General features: G+C 38.4%; 1 protein-coding gene and 1 long non-coding RNA gene across 10 annotated transcripts in view; one reads left to right on the top strand and one right to left on the bottom strand.

The window, feature by feature from the left end:
• Window positions 1-24,454, top strand: part of LOC140126346 (protocadherin gamma-C5-like) — a 431,655-nt gene that overhangs the window by 10,583 nt on the left and 396,618 nt on the right. For 2 of the 5 annotated variants that reach the window (XM_072145716.1, XM_072145715.1), the window contains exon 1: window positions 6,215-8,693. The exons of 2 other annotated variants lie outside the window; for them this stretch is intronic. In XM_072145716.1, the coding sequence (XP_072001817.1) occupies window positions 6,327-8,693 (2,367 nt within the window). In that variant the 5' untranslated portion in view covers window positions 6,215-6,326. Of the gene's footprint in view, window positions 1-6,214; window positions 8,694-18,813; window positions 21,307-24,454 lie in introns of those variants that run through there. One more of the 5 variants, XM_072145714.1, reaches the window with a different exon arrangement.
• The window catches only part of LOC140126349 (uncharacterized), a 55,625-nt gene that overhangs the window by 21,879 nt on the left and 9,292 nt on the right, over window positions 1-24,454 (bottom strand). For 3 of the 5 annotated variants that reach the window (XR_011854811.1, XR_011854809.1, XR_011854812.1), the window contains exon 3: window positions 19,670-19,756. This is a non-coding gene — a long non-coding RNA (uncharacterized lncRNA). Of the gene's footprint in view, window positions 1-6,487; window positions 7,417-19,669; window positions 19,757-24,454 lie in introns of those variants that run through there. The other 2 variants (XR_011854810.1, XR_011854808.1) reach the window with 2 other exon arrangements.

Below are 24,454 nucleotides of genomic sequence, written 5' to 3'. Positions count from 1 at the left end.
CCATAGTAAAAAAAAATTTCACCAATATTGGTTTTGCTCAGTAAAATTGGGCAAAGATTAGGAAAACTATATAAATGAGGTATCACTGGGCAATATAGATAAAATATTATTTTTATGTTATGGCGAGCAGGAAAAAAAAAGGTGCTAAAAATCCAAAATGAAAATTGATAATTTTGTTTGTATCCCCCTTGAAATAGTTAATAAAATATAAAATCTCATTAATAAGATCTATAGCTTATAAATGAGATTTTATTAACTATTTCAAGGGGGATACAAACAAAATTATCAATTTTCGTTTTGGATTTTTAGCACCTTTTTTTTTCCTGCTCGCCAGCCCCCTATAGTATACAGCCTGCCGCCAGTAGTATACAGCACTGCCCAGCCTGCCCCCAGTAGTATACAGCACTGCCCAGCCTGCCCCCAGTAGTATACAGCACTGCCCAGCCTGCCCCCAGTAGTATACAGCACAGCCCAGCCAGCCCCCAGTAGTATACAGCACAGCCCAGCCAGCCCCCAGTAGTATACAGCACAGCCCAGCCAGCCCCCAGGAGTATACAGCACTGCCCAGCCAGCCCCCAGTAGTATACCGCACAGCCCAGCCAGCTCCCAGTAGTATACAGCACAGCCAAGCCAGCCCCCAGTAGTATATAGCACACCCCAGCATTAAAAAAGCAAACTTATATACTCACCCTCCGGTGGCCCCGATGTGCAGCGCTGCTCCCCCGATGTCCGCGCGGGTCCTCTTCTGGCTTCCGCGCCCGTCTTCTATCTTCTGTACATCGCGCTGGGCGACGCCATTTCTCTCTCCTGGGCTGCTGACGTCATACTAGGCGCCGCTCGGGAGTGAGCAATGGCGGCGCCCAGCGCGATGTACAGAAGATAGAAAATGGGCGCGGAAGCCAGAAGAGGACCCGTGCGGACATCGGGAGAGCAGCGCTGCACATCGGGGCCACCGGAGGGTGAGTGTATAAGTTTATTTCTTTTAAAGTATTTTTTAAGTGACCTGTGACTTGTGTATAAGCCGAGGGGACATTTTTCAGCGCATTTTTTGTGCTGAAAAACTCGGCTTATACACGAGTATATACGGTACATAGAATTATCTATACATTGTATCTCACATCACAAATAACGAGCCCTCATATGTTCACATTACCAAAAAAATTTACATTTTATAGCCTGTACATTGTGACAATACACATCTGCTCTAAATAGCGCTGCTTTCATTTTATGCCCGGCCGTCTGCCCATACTGCAGTTTACCACCACATATGGAGTACCGTTACACTCAGAAGAAATTAGGCATCAGACTTTGCAGAGCATTGCATCATTGTATTCATTATGAAAGTGTAATTTTTGGCCTAAATGAATGCATTTTCCCAAAAAATTTTAAGTTTCTAAATCGCACTTCCATTTTGTTTTAACCCATGTGAAACACTTAAAGGGTTAATAGACTTAATAGAAGTTGTTTTACATATGTTTTGGGCTGTAGTTTCTATAGTGGGGTAGTTTTGGGGGGTTTACTATTATTTAGGCCTTTTAAAGTCACTTGAAAGTGGAGTTGTCCCTCAAAATGTGAGTTTTGGCGATTTTCATGAAAATTGGAAAAATCGTACAACTAAATACAAAAAATCGAGTCTCATCTTTAAGCTGAAAACAAGAGTCGGTGATAAGTGGTTAATATAACAGTGTACTGCAAAAAAAACATTTGCTCCATATTTTTGTAGGCTTTGTTCCTAACACTTTTAATTTAAGGTCCAAATTACACATCTCCTTATTCTTTGGGTAATATATTATCACAAAGATTGAAATGTTAATCGGTTTTACTACATTTGAATACATTTTCAAGTAAAATTTAGCTTTATCACAACATTCAGATGCAGGATTTGCAGGATAAGCTGATGTTCTCATTGCTATCATTTTGCAGACTGTACAACATTTTGGATCACTTCTTTTAATTTTTATTTATTGCAGTTTATTGTGAATTTGTGTTATCTGAATTAGACATTGCCATGTTCTAATTCAGTTTGTTCAATTACAACCATGGGAGACTTGGAGAGACTTCTGGCTATCCTATCCACAAATCTCCAACCCCGTTTTCATCAAGCCTGCATGAGCCGCAGGCATTTAACAGATCCAATTATAAACTGTATCTTTATCTATAACTTACATAACTGTGATCATTTTATATTACTTTTTATATGATATACATTTGGTTTGATAGTAGGCAGGCAATTTTCAACTATTTTGCAAACAAAATTAGTCAATTGGACAGGACTTTGGACACTTTTTCTACAGGTGAGATCTATTGCCAGGGTCATAGAAAACGGTCAATAGGAAACAGGTAGTTTCTAGAAAGCTAATAAAGTGCTAGGTTGTGTGTATAAGCTGTGTGACTTGTTGTAGTTTTGGTACTGAAAAATGTAGGCAAAAGAAAATGTGTTCCATCACCTGTCATCAGGGATTGATCCTGTGTTATATTCCTACATTAATGTCATGGAAAAATTAATATCAAGTGTGTATAATTCATAGTATCATAGTATATAAGGCTGGAAAAAGACACAAGTCCATGAAGTCCAACCTTTAAGAATTAAATAAATGTTTTATCCCCATAACCCGTGATTAGAGATGAGCGAGCACTAAAATGCTAGAGTGCTCGTTATTCGAGACAAACTTTTCCTGATGCTCGAGTGCTCATCTCGAATAACGAACCCCATTGAAGTCAATGGGAGACTCGAGCATTTTTCAAAGGGACCATGGTTCGGGAATAAAATGTGTTATTTAATTGAAAAAGAATGTCTTCTAAGTTAGCAGATGTATGCAAACATCTGCAATCTATTCTTCACTGTTCTGCGCGTATATTATCTCCCAACAAGTTAGCAGATGTGAAGAGCAGTGAAGAATAGAATAAAAACAGTGAACACAGGATCACTAAGTGAAAAACGCTGTGAAAAACACAGTGAAGAATAGATTGCAGATGTTCGGCACATCTGCTTACTTGTGTCTCCGTGCTGCCCCTCCCCGAGTGTCTCCGTGCTGCCCCAGCCCCGATGTATCCGCGCTGCCCCAGCCCCGATGTCTCCGTTCTGCCCGTTCCCCCGATGTCTCCGTTCTGCCCGTTCCCCCGATGTCTCCGTTCTGCCCGTTCCCCCGATGTCTCCGTTCTGCCCGTTCCCCCGATGTCTCCGTTCTGCCCGTTCCCCCGATGTCTCCATGCTGCCCCAGCCCCGATGTCTCCGTTCTGCCCGTTCCCCCGATGTCTCCATGGTGCTGCTCCCCCGATGTTTCCATGGTGCTGCTCCCCGGTGTCTCTGTGCTGCTCCCCGTGTTCTTCAATGTGTTCTTCACACATATATATTGTTCTTCACATACTATTTTGTTCCGCGCGTATCTTCCGACAAGTAAGAAGATGTGCCGAACATCTGTAATCTATCCTTCACTGTATTCTTCACTGTGTTTTTCACTTAAATGATCCTGTGTTCACTGTTTTTATTCTATTCTTCATTGTTCTTCACTGTGTTTTTTTAATAAATGCTCGATCTCGAGCAGGGGAAATACTCATCCGAGCAACGAGCCGTTTCGAGTACCTTAATACTCGAACGAGCATCAAGCTCGGACGAGTATACTCGCTCATCTCTACCCGTGATATTTTTTCTCTCCAGAAAGGCCTCTCCATCCAGGCCTCTCTTGAACATGTACATAGAGTTCGCCATAACAACCTCCTGCGGCAGAGTGTTCCATAGTCTCACTGCTCTTACAGTAAAGAACCTATGTCTATGTTGATGGTAAAATCGTCTCTCCACTTGGCGTAGAGGATGCCCTCTTTTCTTGGTCACAGGCCTAGGTATAAAAAGATCTTTGGAGTGATCCTTGTACTGTCCGTTCAGGTATTTGTACATTGTAATGAGGTCTCCCCTCAGTCGTCTTTTTTCTAAACTGAATAATCCCAAATTTTGTAATCTGTCATTGTATTCTAATCCCCCCATTCCCCTAATAATCTTGGTTGCTCTCCTCTGCACCCGTTCCAGCTCTACTATATCCTTTTTATACACTGGTGCCCAAAACTGTACACAATATTCCATGTGTGGTCTGACCAGGGAATTGTTGAACTATAGAACAATTGGCATCTTTTGAAGTGTCCAGGTAGCATTTTAAACATCCTGGAGTATTTACAGCTTGATAAACTCTGACCTGAAGACTGGTCTGTGCTGATCTCAAAAGACATATGGTCACCCCCCCCCCCTTCCTGCATTGGGAATTGGAAACAAAGAAACAGTTTGAATATTCGTGGACTTTAGTTATCCAAATCTTGCTCCTTCCTTTTGTATTCTTCAGCCTTCCCCCTGTTGTTAGTGACTCCTCATATGGCTGTTGCTAGGCACATTCCATCTTCACTGAGGAGCTGACTATGGAGGTAGAGACATACCCCTTATCTCTCCTCTCCCTGCAATCAGCTGCTTACCTCACAGCTCAGTGCTACAGCTATCAGTCATTTGCTGCCAGGAACACTAACTAATGTAGTGACCAAACACCTACACTTATCTCTCCTTCAGCTTTCCCTACACTTCTATTTAAACAAACATTCTACACAGACATAAGATGAAGAGCAATCACAACCCCCCTCCCCCATCACCTCACACTCCACAGTAGGAAATGGCAGGAGAGAATCTGCATGTCTTTAAGCTGTCCCATCATTTGCTGTTCTGAAGGTATAGATAGATAGGTAGATAGATATGGTGTCATTGGTCAGCATTGTGATGAGGTGACAGGAGGTAGGTCCCGCCCCTCCTTGCTGATTGTAGTTTTTTGAGAGCTGGAAAGCATGGTTGCTATGGGACAAAAAAGTTACTAAATGAGGACCGAGAGGCAAAATACTTTCAGGAATGATTCCCAGGGACACTTGGAGCAAAATTATGTTTTTTAGCTTTTTTTGAATGACGGTTACACTTTAACTTGCATGACATAGTATATCTAAGCGTATGGAGGCTTAATGATTTTAATGAAATCTAATGAAATTTTTTTAGAATGTAAACACTGAAATGGAAAAGAAATATATTTAGACCAGTGCTTTGAGCATGCTAATCTTAAGAGATTAAAACCTTTGAATAATTCTGGTGCATCATTTGGAGCTATGACTTACACTAGTTCAGATTGACTGAAATTTTCCCACCCTGGTCAGTCTTGCAGTCTGTTTTTATGCCATGCACTGCAAATAACTAAAATAAAAGCCATCATAAAGCAGTCCTATGTATCTAAAATAAAACTCACAATATCTTTTTTTATATACATTTTTTCATTTGGATTGTGTATTTAATATATTTTATTCTAATGAAGTCACATTGTTGAAATTAGAAAATAAACATAATTTATTAATTAAAAATTATCTGTTTATTGTTATTTTATATTTGTAATTTTGCACTTTTTGGACATTAAAAAGTTGAGCAATGGAATTGTATCTGTTAAAAGCCTTCAATGAACTTCTGTAAATTAAAAACTTTCTATTTCCCAATGCTCAGTTAAAAATAACTAAAGAACAAGTACACAGTAGAACAATACTGTGTCCAAAATGTGTAATATTTTAAACCTTTCTGCTGCTGATATATAAAAAAAAGGTATAATCCTTAAATTAATGTTAGGATTCAAGTACATATAAAATCACTTCTAGAAAGGAATTAAATTGTGATTATAAATCACTATAAACCAATATTAAAGAAAAAACATTTAGCAACAATTGAAACAACAATAACCATGATATGCATGTTTTTCCATTATATACCTATAAGTTCTCTAATTTCAGTTAAGCTTCACATGTCATTTTTCTTTTATTTCTCCAGTATTTATTTTGTCACATATAATTTTTTACATATTTGACTAATTTAAAATTTAGAAATCATCAATAATAACAAATGAGATCCAATAACTTTTTACCAAAATACACTAAACACTACTACATATAAATAAGGTAAGCAATAATTTTATTTAACATTTAAAAATACTGTATTACATGAAAAATAATTGTGAATTTTAGAAGGTTTAAAGCTTTTATAATTACTTTTTTTTAAATGAAAAGTGGTACTTGAACACAGGTTGTAATACCTAAATAAATCCTCATGATGGTGCTGCTGCCTAACTTTTTGATGAAATCTCTCTGAACAGCAAGTGGAGCTAGTGGTCTATTTCTTATTACATAGTCATTGCAGATCTAAACAAGGAGCTAAGGACTCTTTCCAGGATTTCTTCCTTATATTGTGATTTGGATTTAATTTTTTAAATATTTTTTGATACTAAGGGAACAGCTACAAGGATTGAGACTTTTCCTACATACTGGACATGGCATGGCAAGTACTATTTCTCTACTTTGGGGTTATAATGGCTGCTGCTACTCAATTCCACTATTCTATTCTAGAGGAAATGAAGCTCAATTCTGTAATAGGAAATGTTGCTGATGATTTAAAATTAAACAGCAGCAACCTGAAAATGAGAAAACTAAGACTCGTTTCTCATCACAACAGAAATTATTTCAACATAAGCACAGAAAATGGCAATTTATATGTCAGTAATCGGATAGACAGGGAGGAGATCTGTGGGTCAGATCAGAACTGCTTTCTGGACCTTGAAATTTTGGCCGAAAATCCAGTAATTGTTTTTCCTTTAAAAATTGAAATACAAGATATAAATGATAACTCCCCAAGTTTTTCTAAGGAGAGTTTTACTGTGAGAATAAGCGAGTCTTCAATACCTGGTGCACAATTTGTTCTTGGTAATGTGCGAGATCCGGATTTAGGAACTAATTCCTTACAAAGTTATAGTGTTACTCCCAATCCATATTTTGCATTGGTAGAAAAATCTGAAGCTGAAAAAGAATATCCAGAATTGATATTGGTGAAGCCAGTAGATCGTGAGAAACAGCAAAAATATGAATTGACATTAACTGCTTTTGATGGGGGAAAACCTTTAAGATCTGGAACTGCAGAAGTCCAGATTTTGGTTCAGGATATCAATGACAATTATCCCGTGTTCAATCAAAAGCAATATAAAGTGAGCATAGAAGAAAACATACCAGTTGGATATATAGTTTTACATTTGAATGCCAGTGATAAAGATGAAGGATCCAATGCAGAAATCTCATATTCTTTTAGTCATATTCCTGACAATGCTCAGCAAGTATTTTCCATGGATTCTCAAACCGGGATCATCCAAACAAAAGGTGAACTGAACTTTGAACTAACACAGACTTTTGAAATGACTGTGGAAGCGATTGATGGTGGAGGCCTAGTTGCACAAAGTTCTGTATTAATACAAGTTGAAGATGTGAATGACAATGCCCCTGATATAACAATTGCATCACTGTCTACACCAATTCCTGAGGATTCTGCACCAGGGACCCTTGTGGCTTTAATTCATGTGAAGGATTTGGATTCTGGAAAATATGGAGAAGTGAACTGTCATATAACAGATATAAAGACACTAAAATTAATTCCATCTTCCAATAATTATTACAAGCTCGTGACTGCAGGTCCACTCGATAGAGAAGAAACCTCAGCCTATAACATCACAGTAATAGCAGAAGATGAAGGTTCTCCTCCAATGATCACTAAGAAAACTCTTCACATAACTGTTTCAGATGTCAATGACAACCCACCAGTTTTTGGAAAAAACCTTTTTATTGCCTACATTCCAGAAAACACCCCAGCAGGAACATCCATCCAGAGTATCCAAGCATCTGACCTGGATGAGAACGAGAATTCTATGATCACATATTCTATTATAAATAAGAATATTGATGACATTCCGGTCACATCATATGTTTCCATAAACTCAATGACTGGGGTTCTCTATGCCCAAAGATCCTTTGACTATGAACAGTTGAGGGAATTCCAGTTCCAGGTGATGGCTAAAGACAGTGGATCTCCTCCTCTAAGCAGTAATGTCACAGTGAGGATATGTATCATTGATAAGAATGATAATGCTCCTAAGATTCTCTACCCATCACCAGACACTGAGGGATCGGCATTATTTGAGTTTATTCCTCACTCTGCTGAGAAAGGTTATCTAGTCACCAAAGTGATTGCTGTGGACGCTGACTCTGGACACAATGCCTGGCTCTCCTATCACTTACTACAAGTTCCTGATACAACATTAATTACCATAGGTCAATATACTGGAGAAATCAGGATTGGACGAGATCTTCCAGACATGGAATCTTTGAGACAAAAACTTGTGGTTCTGGTGAAGGATAATGGGGTCCCGTCTCTTTCATCTACAGTTACTTTAAACCTGGTTGTGGCAGATAATTTTCAACAAGTTGTACCAGAGATAAAACACCAACCCAATAACTCACCAATTTCATCTAACACAACATTCTACCTTGTGATAGCTATTGCCTTCATCTCCCTGGTATTTATTGTTACAGTGTTGATCACAGTCATTTATAAGTGCAGAAAATCATATAGTCCAACATCCTTTGATGCATTTAATAGAAATGTGTATCCTCAGTTCACCCTGGGATGTCCCTCTGAGATCAGTGATACAAGTTTACCTTTCCCATTCTCATATGATGTGTGTGTGACTCTGGACTCCAAGCAGAATGAAATTGCTTATCTGAAACCAGTGCAGAACGTCCCGACAGACAACCTCATAGACACTGATGATTCTGCTATTGTTGGTGAAAATATTTCCCCTGAACAAGTCTCACAGGTAATGTACATGGTTTTTCAATAATACATTATTTTATTTTCTTGAGGTTAATTTTTCTCTGTCAGGACACTTGTATGCATCTTTTTTTCTATTTATTGGTTTTGGATGTGTTATAAATGTTTAAAAGTCACAAATTGCGGCACTAAAATTATGCAAATATGCCTAAAAAGATTACAAATATAGTATAAGCAAAAGAGAAAAGCCTCTGATAAATGACCCCAATGTGTCAAAACTACAGTATGTGATTTCACTGTTCATTTGTTACTTGGGTTGTCCATTTTGAAAACACCCTATTTCCTTTTGCATTTTGTGCCCCTTGTTCAGAAGTCTTGACCAGTCTTGAGACTTTCTCCTGTTGACGTGTCCGGTCTTCCATTATGCAGACAGAAGACATCAATAGGACTGTAGATTATGTAAAGCTTAAAGGGAACCTGTCACCAGAAGGCACAATTTCACTGGTGACAGGCTGCAATAGGCATAGCCTACCACATTACATAACTGTTAGTTTCAAATCTCTGCTCCACTCCATTCCTGAAATATCCACTGATACCTGGCTTACCTGCCAAGAAATTCTGGCCAAGTCCCGAGCTAATGGTTCTTTTCAAATCTAATGTTCATTGGTTAATTAGCTTAATTCTAGGCACTGACCCCGCTTGTTAATATTTTATTCCTAACCCCCCCTCTCTGACCTTGGCTCACCACGCAGCAAACCTCGCGCGTGCACAGTAAACCCTCACCACATCTGCACCTGGGAGGATGTGGGAAGGTTACTTTTTATAAGTCAGAAGGTGGTCTATCCAAAATTAGTTTTTTACATAAATAATGCAAACCATAAATATTTAATTATCTGTTTTAAAAAATGAATAATTGATATTCTATTTTGTAATAAATTATTTTTATTGTGCAATGCAGGTTAAATATAAAACCTAAAGACATATATTATTATTGTTATATTGTTGAGATTGTCATGATCTGCACAAATTATTATTGCCACACAATAAATTGAAATGAAACTATCGAAAAACTGTCCAAAAATATTGTATACTTTTACCACCCAGAAAGATTTAATCAAAGTTCATTAGTAAGTTACATAACTACTGAAATGGTACAGTTAAAAACTAACAACTTAGTCCCAGTTCACACCAAGTTCATGGAGTCTCACTTAATTCTATTATTTTTAATGGCAAAAATAATACTTGCTGCATTTTTTTTTGCAATATAAATTAATACCTTACATGCAGATCAACAGGAACGGATGGTAAACACAGAAGGTGTTTTCTGTGCTTGACCTAAGTGAAATTTAACACTCATCCTCAGCCAATCAGTGTTAGGCTTTATTAAGCTCCTCCTTGGCCCCCAACCAGGTATTAACCCCTTAACGCTGAAGCCACTTTTCACCTTCCTGACACGGACCATTTTTTTAAATCTGACATGTGTCTATTTAAGTGGTTATAACTTTGGAACGCTTTAACATATCCAGTTGATTTTGAGATTGTTTTTTCGTGACACATTGTACTTCATGCTGGTTGAGAAATTTAATAAATATATTTAGTATTTATTTATGAAATAAATGGAAATTTGGCAAAAATTTTGAAAAAAACAATGTTTTCCAAATTCAAAATTTTCTACTTTTTGGAAAGTTGGGCATATCACTAAAATAACTTGATAACTAACATTTTCCATATGTCTGCTTTAACTTAGCATCATTTTTCAAACATCTTTTCCTTTATTTTGGATGTTAGGAGGCTTATAACTTTAGGTGCAATTTTTCAGATTTTCACGAAAATCATCAAAACCTACTTTTGGAGGGTCAATTTAGTTAGAAGTGACTTTATAAGGCCCACATGACAGAAACCCCCCACAAATGACACCATTTTAGAAACTACACCCCTCAAAATATTCAAAACAACCTTTGGGAATTTTGTTAACCCTTTGAGCATTTCATGAGCGTGAAAGATAAATGAAAGTGAAATTAGAGAAATGTAATTTTATCTTACTATAGATTCATTGAACACTAAAATTTGCACCTTCACAATGGGTTAAAAAGGAAAATGCATTTTACAATGTTTAGGGCAATTCCTCCTGAGCATGCCAATACCCATTTTGTCACTGTTCCCTGCTGTACGGGCACAGGGGGGCACTTGGAATGGAAAGAGCGTTGTTTCGTTTTTGCAGGGTAAATATGGCTGAAAAAGTTTACATGTGTCAGGATGCATTTGGAGAGCCATAGTGGTACCAAAACAGAGGAAAGCCCCAACATGAGACACCATTTTGGAAAGTACACACCTTGGAGAGTTTAGCAACGTGTAACTTGTGTATTTTCCCCAACAGGTGTTTGATTCAATTAGGCCCCAAAAGGGAAAAAAGGTGAAAATTTTCTCAAAAAAGTCACTTTTACCCCAAATTTTTGTAAGCCACAAGGGATAAAAGATGAAACAACCACATAAATGTGTAAAACTATTTCTCCTAAGCACAGAACTGCACCACTTTTGCATATAAAGTGTTGTATGGGTGTAAAGTAGGGCTCAGAAGGGAAAGAGGGGCTTTGGCCTTTTAGAAGCCAGATTTGACAATCATCATTTACATGTGTCAGGATGCATTTGGAGAGCCCTAGTGGTACCAAAACAGAGGGGAACCCCAACAAGTGTCACCATTTTGGAAAGTGCACCCTTTGGAGAATTCAGAAAGGTGTAATATGTGTATTTACCCCTACAGGTGTTTGCTTCAATTAGGTCCCTAAAAGGAAAAAGGTGAACATTTTCCCAAAAAAGTCACTTTTACGGCTAATTTTTGTATCCCATAAGGCATTAAAGATGAAACAACCCCAAAAAATGTGTACTAGCATTTCTCCCGAGTATAAAATTGCCCCACACATGCAAATAAAATGTTGTATTGGTATGCAGTGAAGCTCAGAAGGGAAAGGGGGGCGTTGGCCTTTTAGAAGCCAAATTTGACAGACATCCTTTACATATGTCAGGATGCATTTAGAGAGCCGTAGTGGTACCAAAACAGAGGGGAACCCCAACAAGTATCACCATTTTGGAAAGCACACCCCTTAGAGAATTTAGCAAGGTGTAATATGTGTATTTGTCCGTAAAGGTGTTTGATTTAATTAGGACTTAAATAGATAAAAGGTGAACATTTTCTTATAAAGGTCATTTTACTCCTAATTTTATATAGCCACAAGGGATAAAAAAATGTAATAACCCCTCAAAATGTGTGAACCTATTTCTCTCGAGTGTAGAAGTACCCCACATGTGTATATAAAATGTTGTATGGGCGCACAGTAAAAGGAAAGGGGAATGTTTGCCTTTTAGAAGCCAAATTTGACAGAAATGTTTGACATGTATTTGGAGAGCCCTAGTGGTATAAAACAGAGAAGAATCCGAAAAGTGACCCTAATTTTTGAATGCACACCCCTTAGAGAATTTTGCAATGTGTAATGTATGTATTTGCCCCTACAGGTGAATGATCCAATTAGGCCCGAATCATTAAAAAGGTGAAAATTTTCCTATAAATGTCACTTTACCCCTAATTTATGTAAGCCACAAGGGATAATATATTAAATAACCCCAAAAAAGGTGTAAAACTATTTCTCCCGAGTGTAGAAGTACCCCACATGTGCATATAAAATGCTTTATGGGCGCACAGTAGAGGAAAAGAGGGATGTTTGTCTTTTAGAGGCCAAATTTGTAAGAAATCCTTCACATGTGTCAGGATACATTTGGAGAGACGTAGTGGTACCAAAACAGAGGAAAACCCGAAAAGTGACCCTAATTGTTGAATGTACACCCCTTGGGGAATATAGCAAGGTGTAATATGTGGTGTAGTGTAATACACGTGGTGAAATGAGCATTTTGAACATACAGGTGGTTTCCAAATACGATGTGCAATGGAGTCCGAGATGGAAATTGCAATTATTTCTGGAAAGTTCAGTGCCCGTTATGTGGCGCCCCTTATGAAATAATGGAGGGGTATAGGGAGCAACGGGACATAACAGTTGTTACAATTATTCATTTTACCGAAATTAATTCACAATAGGTTGGGCGTGAATTGTGAATGTCTAGTGTATAAGGAGGTAGAATATACCAGGGGACCAACTAAACTTTTGTCACTCTGGAGTTGTCGCAGGTCTCTTAGTAGTATGTAGTGTCCATCCTTAGTATGTAGTGTCCATCCTAACTTCTCTTTTGGAACAGACTCTTTATTGAGTCCTACCATTAGAAGCAGCAGAATTCACCGGGAAAATGCTGTCCTGGCAAAACACAGGAACATCTAAACCAGAGGTACTGGGGCCCCGTCCTTCTTGTCCCAATATTAGTTTCCTAATATCTTCCTCTTGAAATGATACGGCAGGACCTGCACATTGGAACAGCTCGTAAGAGTTGTACAGCGTAATCTGTACAATGTGCATGGCCAGCACTTTTGTACCATATCTTGGTTTTTCGTAGGGAAATTATCGCCAAGTGTTGCTCTTATTCACCCTAGCGATGCCCATTGTGATGAATATTGCTGCTTTTGGCTGGACCATATCGACCAGCAAATAGCGGCAAACATGGACAGAGGGGGGCAACAAAACCCCTCTGGACCGCAAGGCAAAATTGGTGGCTGTCAGGAACAGCCGCCACCCTGCCCCGATCACCGTGTCTACAGACATGGTGATCGGTATTACTGACGTCATAAGTAAATTTGCTGCTATTGGCTTGTCTGAATTGATGAGCCAGTAGCAGCGATCATGTGGGGGGGACGTAACCCTTCTGGTCCATGGGGCAGGATGGATGGCTGTCAGGAACAGCCGCCGTCTTACCCCGATCAGTGAACAGCCGCCGTCTTACCCTGACCGGTGTTGGAAAGTCACTACCCGCCGCACCGTTCTATAACAACGCTCGTTGGGAATAGGCTATACAATCTTTATTTATTTTTTAAGCAATTTAGACAAATAAGGGCTTATTTTTTGCGAGACGAGATGCACTGTAAAAAAAACTTCATTTTAGTGGGTTTTTAGCTTATTGAAGCAATTTTATTAACTTTTTACGTGTGGAGGAAAATAAAATCATCAATTCTTGTTTTGGATTTTTAGCATTTTTTTGGGGGGTTGTTCACTGTAGCATAACAATAATATATTATCTTTATTCTACGGATCACTACGATTACGGTGATACCTCATTTATATAGTTTTATTTATATTTGTCCAATTTTATTGAAGGAAAACTAGAATAGAAAAAATTGCATTTGTTTTAGTATTGCCATTTTTATAGTGGCATAATTTTAGTATTTTTTGGTTTACGGAGCTGGTTGTAAGCTTATTTTTTGTGTGACAAGTTTCTCTTTTTATCGGTATCATTTTGGTGCTTGTAACTTTTTCGGATCACTTTTTAGAACATTTTTTGTAAAGCAATTTGATAAAAAGTTTTAATTTTTGGCAAGTTTTTGGGTTTTTTTTTTTTTACCACGTTCACCGAGCGGGTCCAATTATGATTAGGATTTATTGTACAGATTGTTACGGACGCGGCGATACCAAATAAGTGGGGTTTTTTCGTGATTTAGTGTTTTTTATACTTTATTACTTGTGTAAAGGGAAATGTGGTGTTTGGGGGGACTTTCACTTTCTTTTATTATTTATTTTTACTGTAAAAAACCTTTATTTATTTATTTTTCCTTTTTTTACAGTTAATGACACCTAAGCTTGAACAAGTGATCTTCTGATCACTTGTTCAAGCTTTTTTACAGGTTACACAGTGCAATACAGATGTGTTGCACTGTGTAATGTAAGACACTGAGCATGCTGCGCATGCCCAGTGTCTTACAGCCGTGTCCTGCCAGGAGGCACGGACCCGGCACCGAGAGGAGGATCGCGCAGCCCCGGGCACCGGCAGTCCCGGGGCTGCGATCGGAGGAGCGGACCCCCCTGGTAAGCGCCGCGGGGGGGTCCGATTCGCATTTAAAATACTTTAAATGCCTCTGACACGCCGCGGTCAGCGCGACCGCGGCGTGTTAGGGGTTAACACCCGCGATCGGAGAAATCTCCGATCGCGGGTGTTAGAGGCGGGTGTCAGCTATAACATATAGCCGACACCCGCAGCTTCTGGCCCCGGCTCCGTTCAGGAGCCGGGGCCAGAAGCTTGACGTAATAGTACTGCATTTTGCGGGAACGCACCTCCCGCGATGCAGTACTATTACGTCAAATGTCGGGAAGGGGTTAAAACAATTCCCCCCCTTACGCCACCTCCACGCCAAATGCAGAAACTGTTACAGGTTATAGCACATAGGATAGAACTGCCCTACTGCTCGCCAGTCATAGGATACATCAGGAGGCTGGAGCCTCTAGGTATATGCAAAGTGGCGGGAGGGACTATTGTGTTGTTATAAAAGCAATGTATGTTGTGAACTTTCAGTTAAATGCCACTGACTTCCCAGTACACAAACCAATCAAGTACTCAAAATCGGGATAGAAAACTTTATCTATCCTAACGGAGTTAGGATGCCCTTATGTACATTGGATGGTTTTCTGAAGTTAGTACTGGAAATTGCACCTTATATATATAGCCAGGTAACAAACCACAAACAAACCCTGCATAGTCTGACTGGATAGATTTATTGCTATCTATGTGTCACCTATGGCTAACCTACCAAATTTATGTTAATAAAAAGTAGGGAGTCAATGGAACTTTATTTTTATTTATTAAAGTTTTCTTTGGGTTTTACATATAAATCCTCTACAAACATGAAAAAGGAAAATAAATAAGGCCATTCCTAAATTCATTCATTGTGTTGTTGACACATTTTGCCAGTTTATCCCTGCCCAGGGTGGTTTTGTTACCCGTTTATCCCTGCACAGGGTAGGTATGTTGACAGTTTATCCCTGCACAGGATGGTTTTGTAGAAATATTTACATTTCAGAAGGTGCTAACATGAAAGTTTGTTGTCGGCTTCCCATATAGGTATAAAGAAGTTGACTGACTAAAAAGCGTTGTTTTATATATTTTTTTTTTTTATTGGAAACATAGAAATTTATAAAGGAAAATGTTTTCATTGACGGGCGACACATAACGTCTGTATTGTGTTTCCAGGGGTGGAGCTCGTCAGATTGCATAAGCCCTGCCCCTGGGTTTTTGCATTGCGTTCGAAAACACAGTACAAATGTGACCTGTGGTCACAGCCTCAGTCATTTGAATTTTAATTTCAGAAAACAGTGCAGAAGTAAACTTTCTAATAAAAGATAAATACTTATTTGTTCTATTTTTTAACTTCTCCTTATCTATTAGCTGTCTGTGTAAGTGTGAGAAACAAAGATGATTTAGAAGACAGGAAAAATAATCAGACAAATTAACCATTTTCACCTGTATCAGTGACTTCAGAAAATATAAAAATGTATTCCAATCAGTAGTAGCAAAGGGTTGCACAGATACACTGTATATTGCAATGTTTTTATTTTCTATTTATTTCTTATATTTCAAAAATTACATCTGTATTTGATAATTAGCACTTTTTAATTCTGTGCTTTTTCATTGCAGCTGTTGTAAAAGTAAATTAAGCAAATAAGAATAATGAAATTTAGTATCAGTGTCTAAATTGCAGAGTTGTCTTAACATTGCATTTTTGAATATGAGGAGCCATTAAAGGAGCTCTTAACATTTTACAATGTAAAAAGGTTTACAATTTTAGTAAATCTGTCCTTTATATTTTCATCTGTGACTTTAATTCTTTAAATGTGCATTTAAACTCATCTATCATGTATAATTGTCACAATAACAATAAAATAGTTCCCAGTCATTTTAGAAATTGGTGATACATTTTAAAGTGTTTGAAAATAATATAAATAAAATGCATTTTACTAGACAAAGATTTAACTGCAATAAGAATCATTGCAACATTTTTAGTTAATAGAAATAGTGATGGTGTTAGAGATTTCTATCTAGGACTTCAAACAGTCCTTACTTCATGTTGTATAGTGACTTTCGAATTAACTCTTTCATGGTTGTCCTGGTACCAGGAACTTGAACGTAAAACCAAGACACGTCAGTCTCTTAGTGTATGTAAAGATCTTCTCTTCCGTTTAATCTCTCAAATGAATAATATCACAGACTGAAGAGTCACCAAAAAGGCGAGAATAGTATACTGCAAAGCTATTGGTCATCAGCACATTCTGGGAAAAAATTAATTGTGCTCAGTTCTCAGAGACCTTGTACACAGATATTGTTTATACTAATTTGCTGAGAAGAAGATGATAAGCGGACTCCAGAATCATAATATAATGTAGCATCAACGACAGACCGGCTTCTCATTAAATGTCAAAGGGAATTAGTTGGCAGGTGAGCAAATAGGTTACATAAAATGAAGTTTAAATCATGACATTAAATTGACAGTGGTCAGGGAACATGGCCACTGTATCAAAAATGGCGGACAGTCCCTTATTGTGGGATTTCTTAAGTCAAGACGGCGTCCGAAACCAGTGAGACCTACTTAACAGATGGTTTGTTTCACTAAATGGATTTGCAACCAATGGTGTAACTTAATGGGCCGCAGTGCAAAGTCTGTGCCAGGTCCCGACTACACTGTATGGTTTATAATACTAGTCACATATGGTCTTCTCATAAGCCTCTTGAGGTCAGTTTCAACTGCAACCTCTGCACCCCTCAAGTTATGTTCCTGTTTGCTACATTTCTTTATGTTATAGTATACTAAAATATGTGTCATTGTATATCATATCACCATAAACCATATAATCAGATTAAAGGTTAAACCTACAACTTCAAAATTATATAAGATTTTGAATATAGAAAACATATAGGCAATGAATTTAACTCTGAGACACTGGGAGGTGTGAGATTGTAATATCAATTCTTCATCTTTGAAAATAAATCAAGTATTGATACAATACAGTTTTATTCAGACATTATACTATACCCCCTATCCATGTCAAGAAGGGGTTTAATTGATGATTCTGTTTTCCCCGAGATGTGGAGATATCGATGCTGACTTTTTGCATATAAGTTGAAGTTGTTTTAGGAAAAGTTTTTTTTAGGAGGAGATTCATTGTGAAATTGAAGCTCTCTTGATTTTTGGTAAATTCTCTTATTCTTAATGATTTCAACAGGGAAGAATACCAGAGTATGACGAATATACAAATAACTATTACCATATTTTTTGGACTATAAGGCGCACAAAAAATCCTTTGATTTTCTCAGAATTCAAAGGTGCTCCTTATAGTCCAGTGCGCCTTATATATGAACCGTACTTATAGACAACAGCTGCCTTGAACAGTGCACAGATCTGCCACCTGCTGGTCATTCATCCTTATATTAAGGTGTGCCTTATATATGAACCTAGATGTTTTAGCAGGCATTTACTGATGGTGCGCCTTATACTCCGATGAGCCTTATAGTCCGAAAAATACGGTAACTATTTGTAGACTCTCTCTCCTAGCCAAGATAGTTATTGCTAGGAATTGGATGCAGATAAATTCTCCAAACATAACACACTGGGCCTAGAAAATAGAGTGAAGAGATATGAGAGGATACACTATGGCAGTAGAAATAGATTTAAGTATTGAAAAATATTGGAGAATTGAATGTGCACAATATAACATAACTAAAAAGTGGAAAAATAATGGGAAGGGTAATGGAGGGGTGGAGGGTTGAGGTAAATTGGGATTTTAACTGTTTAAACAATCTAAGAAGGGTTCCTTTCCTTATAAGGAGTGCTTAAATTTTTTAAAATACTTGTTTAATAATTTTGGTGAGATATATGCCTGTATGTTACATGCGCTACAAACCTTTTATGTAGTAATTATAAAGATGTCATTTGTTTAGTCAATTAAGTATATGTCTATGTCATGTCTTTTTGTAAAGAAAAAAATAAAGAATTATTAAAAATAAATCAAAGAAATATAAAAGGACCTTAGAAACAAACATGAAATATTTTTTAAAAACTTACTTACAAATTTAAACTCACCCAAATACAAACCTGCTTCAACAGAATAAAAATATTTTTTACAGAGAAAATGTACTGTATTACAGTAAAGTATCCTCATGATGGTGCTGTTGTCTAACTTTTCGCAAAAATTCTAAACAGCAAGTGGTGCTGGTGCTATTTTTCAATACAGAGGCATAACAGGTCTGATCAAGAAGCAAGCCTGTATCTCTCCCTCATATTGTGTTTGGATAATATTCTTCAGTACCCACCTCTATTTGCATTCTAGGGGACCAGCTGCAAGATTTCAGGATTTTATTATAAACAGGACATGGCTTGGCAAGTACTATTTTTCTACATTGTTTCATTGTCAATGGCTACTTCTACTCAATTTCACTACTCAATTTTAGAGGAGCTGAAGCTAAATTCTCTAATAGGGAATATTAGAAATAATTTAGAATTGGACAATAGCAACTTCAAAATCAGGAAATTAAGAATTGTTTCTCATCACAATAGAAATTATTTCAATATCAGCTCAGATAATGGCAATTTATATGTCAGTGACAGGATAGACAGGGAGGAGATTTGTGGGTCAGAACTGAGCTGCTTCCTAGATCTTGAAATTTTAGCTGAAAATCCTGTAAATATTTATTCAGTAAAAATTGAAATACAGGATATAAATGATAACCCACCAAGTTTTTCCAATGAAATAGTTAATATAAAAATTAGTGAATCCACATTGCCTGGAGCACTGTTCGTTCTGGAGCATGCAAGAGATCCAGATATAGGCACCAATTCTTTACAAAGTTACAGCCTTAGCTCCAACCCATACTTCTCCTTGGTGGAGAAACCTGAGATTGGAATGGATTATCCTGAGATCACTTTGGTCCAGTCTTTAGATCGTGAAAAGCAACAAAAATATGAATTCATTTTAACTGCTTCTGATGGAGGAAAACCTATAAAGACCGCAACTGCTATTATCAGGATTGAAGTACAGGATGCCAATGACAATTATCCAGTATTTAGTAAAAAAATGTATAAAATTAATTTAGAAGAAAACCTACCAGTTGGATACGTAGCTTTGCATTTGAATGCCAGTGATAAAGATGAAGGATCCAATGCAGAAATCTCATATTCATTTAGTCATATTCCTGAAAGTGCAAGGGAGATATTTTCTATTAATCCTCAGACAGGAGTCATTAAAACAATAGGAAAACTGGACTATGAGACAACACAGATCTATGAGATGACTGTAGAAGCTGCTGATGGTGGAGGCCTAGTTGCAAAATGTTCTGTATTAATACAAATTGAGGATGTCAATGACAATGCGCCTGAGATAACAATCGCATCACTGTCTATACCAATTCCTGAGGACTCTGCACCAGGGACACTTGTGGCTTTAATTCATGGAAAGGATTTGGATTCCGGAAAATATGGAGAAGTGAACTGTCATGTAACAGATATAAGGGCCATGAAATTAGTTCCATCGTCCAATAATTATTACAAGCTTGTGACTGCAGGTCCACTTGATAGAGAAGAAACCTCAGCATATAACATCACAGTAATAGCAGACGATGAAGGTTCTCCTCCAATGATTACTGAGAAAACCCTTCATATCACTGTCTCAGATGTAAATGACAATTCACCAGTTTTTGAAAAACCCCTTTATATTTCCTACATTCCAGAGCAAACCCCAGCTGGAACATCAATACAGAGTATCCAAGCATCTGACCTGGATGAGAATGAAAATGCTAGGATCACATATTTTATTATTAGTAAAAATATTGATGACATTCCAGTCACATCATATGTTTCCATAAACTCAATGACTGGGGTTCTCTATGCCCAGAGATCCTTTGACTATGAACAGTTGCGGGAATTCCAGTTCCAGGTGATGGCTAAAGACAGTGGATCTCCTCCTCTAAGCAGTAATGTCACAGTGAGGATATGTATCATTGATAAGAATGATAATGCTCCTAAGATTCTCTACCCATCACCAGACACCGAGGGATCGGCATTATTTGAGTTTATTCCTCACTCTGCTGAGAAAGGTTATCTAGTCACCAAAGTGATTGCAGTGGACGCTGACTCTGGACACAATGCCTGGCTCTCCTATCACTTACTGCAAGTTCCTGATCCAACATTATTCACTATTGGCCAATATACTGGGGAAATCAGGATTGGGCGAGATCTTCCAGACATGGAATCTTTGAGACAAAAACTTGTGGTTCTGGTAAAGGATAATGGAGCCCCATCTCTGTCATCTACAGTTACTTTGAACCTGGTTGTGGCAGAGACTTTTCAGCAAGTTGTACCAGAAATAAAACGTCAACCCAATAACTCACCTGTTACATCTAATACAACATTCTACCTTGTAATAGCTATTGCTCTTATTTCCTTGTTTTTTATTGTGACAGTGTTGATCACAGTCATTTATAAGTGCAGAAAATCATATAGTCCAACATCCTTTGAAGCATATAGTAGGAATGTGTATCCTCAGTTCACCCTGGGATGTCCCTCTGAGATCAGTGATACAAGTTTACCTTTCCCATTCTCATATGATGTGTGTGTGACTCTGGACTCCAAGCAGAATGAAATTGCTTATCTGAAACCAGTGCAGAACGTCCCCACAGACAACCTCATAGGTACTGATGAGCCTACATCCGCTGATAAAAATAACTCAGATGAACAAGCTACACAGGTAAGGTATAGTTTGTTTCCCTTTTTAAACCTACTCACTTCCTTTATAGACAGATTGACCATAACAAATAAGTATGAATTTTATATATGAAAACAATTGTATTTTGTTTGTCTATGTAATGTAACTATAGTGTTAAAAGCTGTACTACTATTTTTCTTCCAGGTAGCATAGTATTGCTGTATTAAATAACAGGTCTTGGATTTAACCTCTGAATAATGTGTCATATATGTAAATGTGACTTGTACGTTAATATGTACTCTGACTAGAGACAGCTCATGCACTTCTGGTCATTGTTATCCCAAATTCAGTGATCTTATGATATATGGCCCCATCCTCTCTTTAATACCATACAGTAGTCCTATTCCCTTTGCAGAATGGCAACCCAAAAGTAATATTTCATGGTTGAGGTTGTACTCATATCTTTTTCCTCCAAACATGGCAAGTGAAGTTGATACCAGAAATTTCTATTTGGGTTTAATCTGTACACATAACTTTCTCTAATGCCTATTCTGAAGAACTTCAAACAGGCCTGGAGTGTGTTAATAATGGTAATCTTTAAAGCTGTGGTCCCTGCTGTCTTCAGGTCATTGACCAAGCCCTCCTGTTTAGTTCTGGGCTGATTCCTGAACTTTGTCAGACTTGTCCAAACCCCACAAGACAAGATCACGCATCAAGCTCCAGACTGAGTAAGATTAATACTCATGTAGTGTTTTTCTCTAATTTCGAAGAATTGTGCCAACAGTTGTTGCCTTCTCACCAAGCTGCTTGCGTATTGTCCTGTAAACCACCCAAGACTTATCAGGTCTACAATATTGCCGCTGGTTTTCTTAGACAGATTTTTGGTTATGGACGTGCTTAAGATTTTGCAGTTTGATTGAGTGTGTGCACAGGCGTCTTTCATGCAGGTGCAGTTAAAAGGAAATTCCAACAAAGAAAAAAAACATTTGCTCAGAATGTCAAGAAAAGATTTTCTATAATTTGACGTATTTCAAACATATGATTCTAACCTGTTTCTACCAGTCCTTCTGTTTACTGTTTTGGTTGCCCTTGGCTTCTACCACATACTAAGTCATAACTATGGCCAGGGAAATGGCTTATTCTCACTAGCTGTCACCCGGCCCTACTGTACTAGGGGGAAGGGTGCTTTTGCTACACTGCTGTGCACCGATGGCTTATATGAAACATCTTCTGTCCGCCCTGTACTCATCATTACTGAGATGATTAAAGGTACAAAAATGCTGAATTATAGCATCACCTGGCACCTTTTAAAAATAAAGAAGTTTCCATACTCTTCAATTCTCTCCCCAACCTTCATCCAGTGGACACCTCTATTTCTAATACTATTTCCAAGCACCCGGACCCGGCTCTGTGTATGTTTCTAAATTTAGATTTTAGTATGGGACAGAAAACGAATGTCAGTAATTGTACTGTGCTGTTTGTTTTAAAGATATTGGCCCAGATTTACTAAAGCCCCTGTGGCAGTTTTATGTTGTACTTTAAACAGTTTTCACATGAAAGAACATATAAAGACGAATTTAAGAAGTGTCTGACACATTTTTGGCGCACGAGATACCAAAAATAAATGGTCCAATCTGTCGGACCAGTGCAGAGGGCAACAGATTCATGAAGAATTGGCATTGCCCTCAGCACACTACACAGGCAAACTGCATATAGTGCAGACTGCACTGTTATTAGTAATTGTGGGCCATTTAAGGGGTTTAAACATAAGTCCTCAATATCGAAATTTGTGGGTTATGAGGGATTTGATGTTTGAAAAGCACTTGAAAACTTATTTTAATAAGACTATGGGGGGCATTTATCATACGCTGGCACTCGTGCGCCCCATTGCTGCATATTCGCAGCGGCATACATCAAGAGGCTGTGAAGCAGGCAGGGCTTGGCGTAGAAATAAACAGCCGGCGACTTTTTGCCCTCCCTTCACGCCTCTTCTCACCCCAATGGCGTGAAGGTGGCAGAGAGGGCAAAATAGTTGCAAATGCTTGCACTGGTGTGGCGCTGACGTCCTGATAAATATGCCCCTATGACTGTATTAATAGGTGTTAAGAATAAAAAAAACTTAACAACTAAGGTTTATCATTTGAAATTGGTTAAAGGAGTATTCCCACTGAGGCAAATTTCTTAAAAGACTCACAATGACAAAATAACATATTCTGTAATTCGATGCCATTAACAAAAATACAGCATTTAACGGATATAATTCTAACCTGTGTTTATCAGTCCTGATGCTATGTGTTTTGGTTTTCACTGGATACAACCATAAACTCAGTCCTGACTATGGTTGCACAGGTCTTTCTCTCTGGTCGGATTCCCACAAATAAAAGCACTTCTCCTGTAATGGAGCATGTGTTGTTTCCTGTCCCCCACTCTGTCATCACATTGTGCAGCTACAGCCTGCTCTGCCCCCAGTGTTTTCCAGTTCTGCCCCCAGTCTCACCCCGCTCTGCTTCCTGTGTCCAGAGCAGGAGCACAATATATTGGCGAGCTGAACATGTGACTGCGCTCTGACAGCAGCACTGTTGTGCGCTCAGTGCATGGTGCAGCCAATTACGGTCTTGTTTCCTGGGTGCCGGGCAGCCTCCTCAGTGCTGAGGCAGCTGGAGAGTGCATCGAAGAGACAAATAGAGGGGAGATAACATGGAGGATGTGGAAGGTAAGGAGGGGCTCTGGAGAAGGGGGAGCTGATGGGGGACCATACAGAGGTTGTGTAACCCCATAGGAGTGAAGCAGGTTGGGATCAAAAGGCATCTGCTGCCACTGACATGGCACACGCTGGCACTGATTGTCTGAAATCTGGTAGGGTACAGCTCTATCCTCCATCTCCTCCTGGCCTGTATATGTGTGCCCTGTGCATATCAAAATATATGCCAGGACATGCCCCATGTGTCTTCCCATGGACTTCTTGTATGTGCCAGTCATCCTGCCTGGTTCCCACCACTGATAAGGTAATTTCCTACTGCCCAGTGTGCCTTACTGTATATGTGCAAGTCTGCTCAAGTCTGTCAAATGTTTTTTCAGGAGGGGACTGTGCTGAAGTGTTTTTGTCTCAATGTCTTAGAAGCACAAAATATTTCATGAGATGCTGATGCTGTTGGTGAACATGGGTACACAGCATAACAGAGCTTTTCAG

Source organism: Engystomops pustulosus, chromosome 4, assembly GCF_040894005.1.
Source record: "Engystomops pustulosus chromosome 4, aEngPut4.maternal, whole genome shotgun sequence".
In the NCBI taxonomy this organism is placed as follows: domain Eukaryota; kingdom Metazoa; phylum Chordata; class Amphibia; order Anura; family Leptodactylidae; genus Engystomops; species Engystomops pustulosus.
This window is presented reverse-complemented; position numbering and strand designations above follow the sequence as displayed.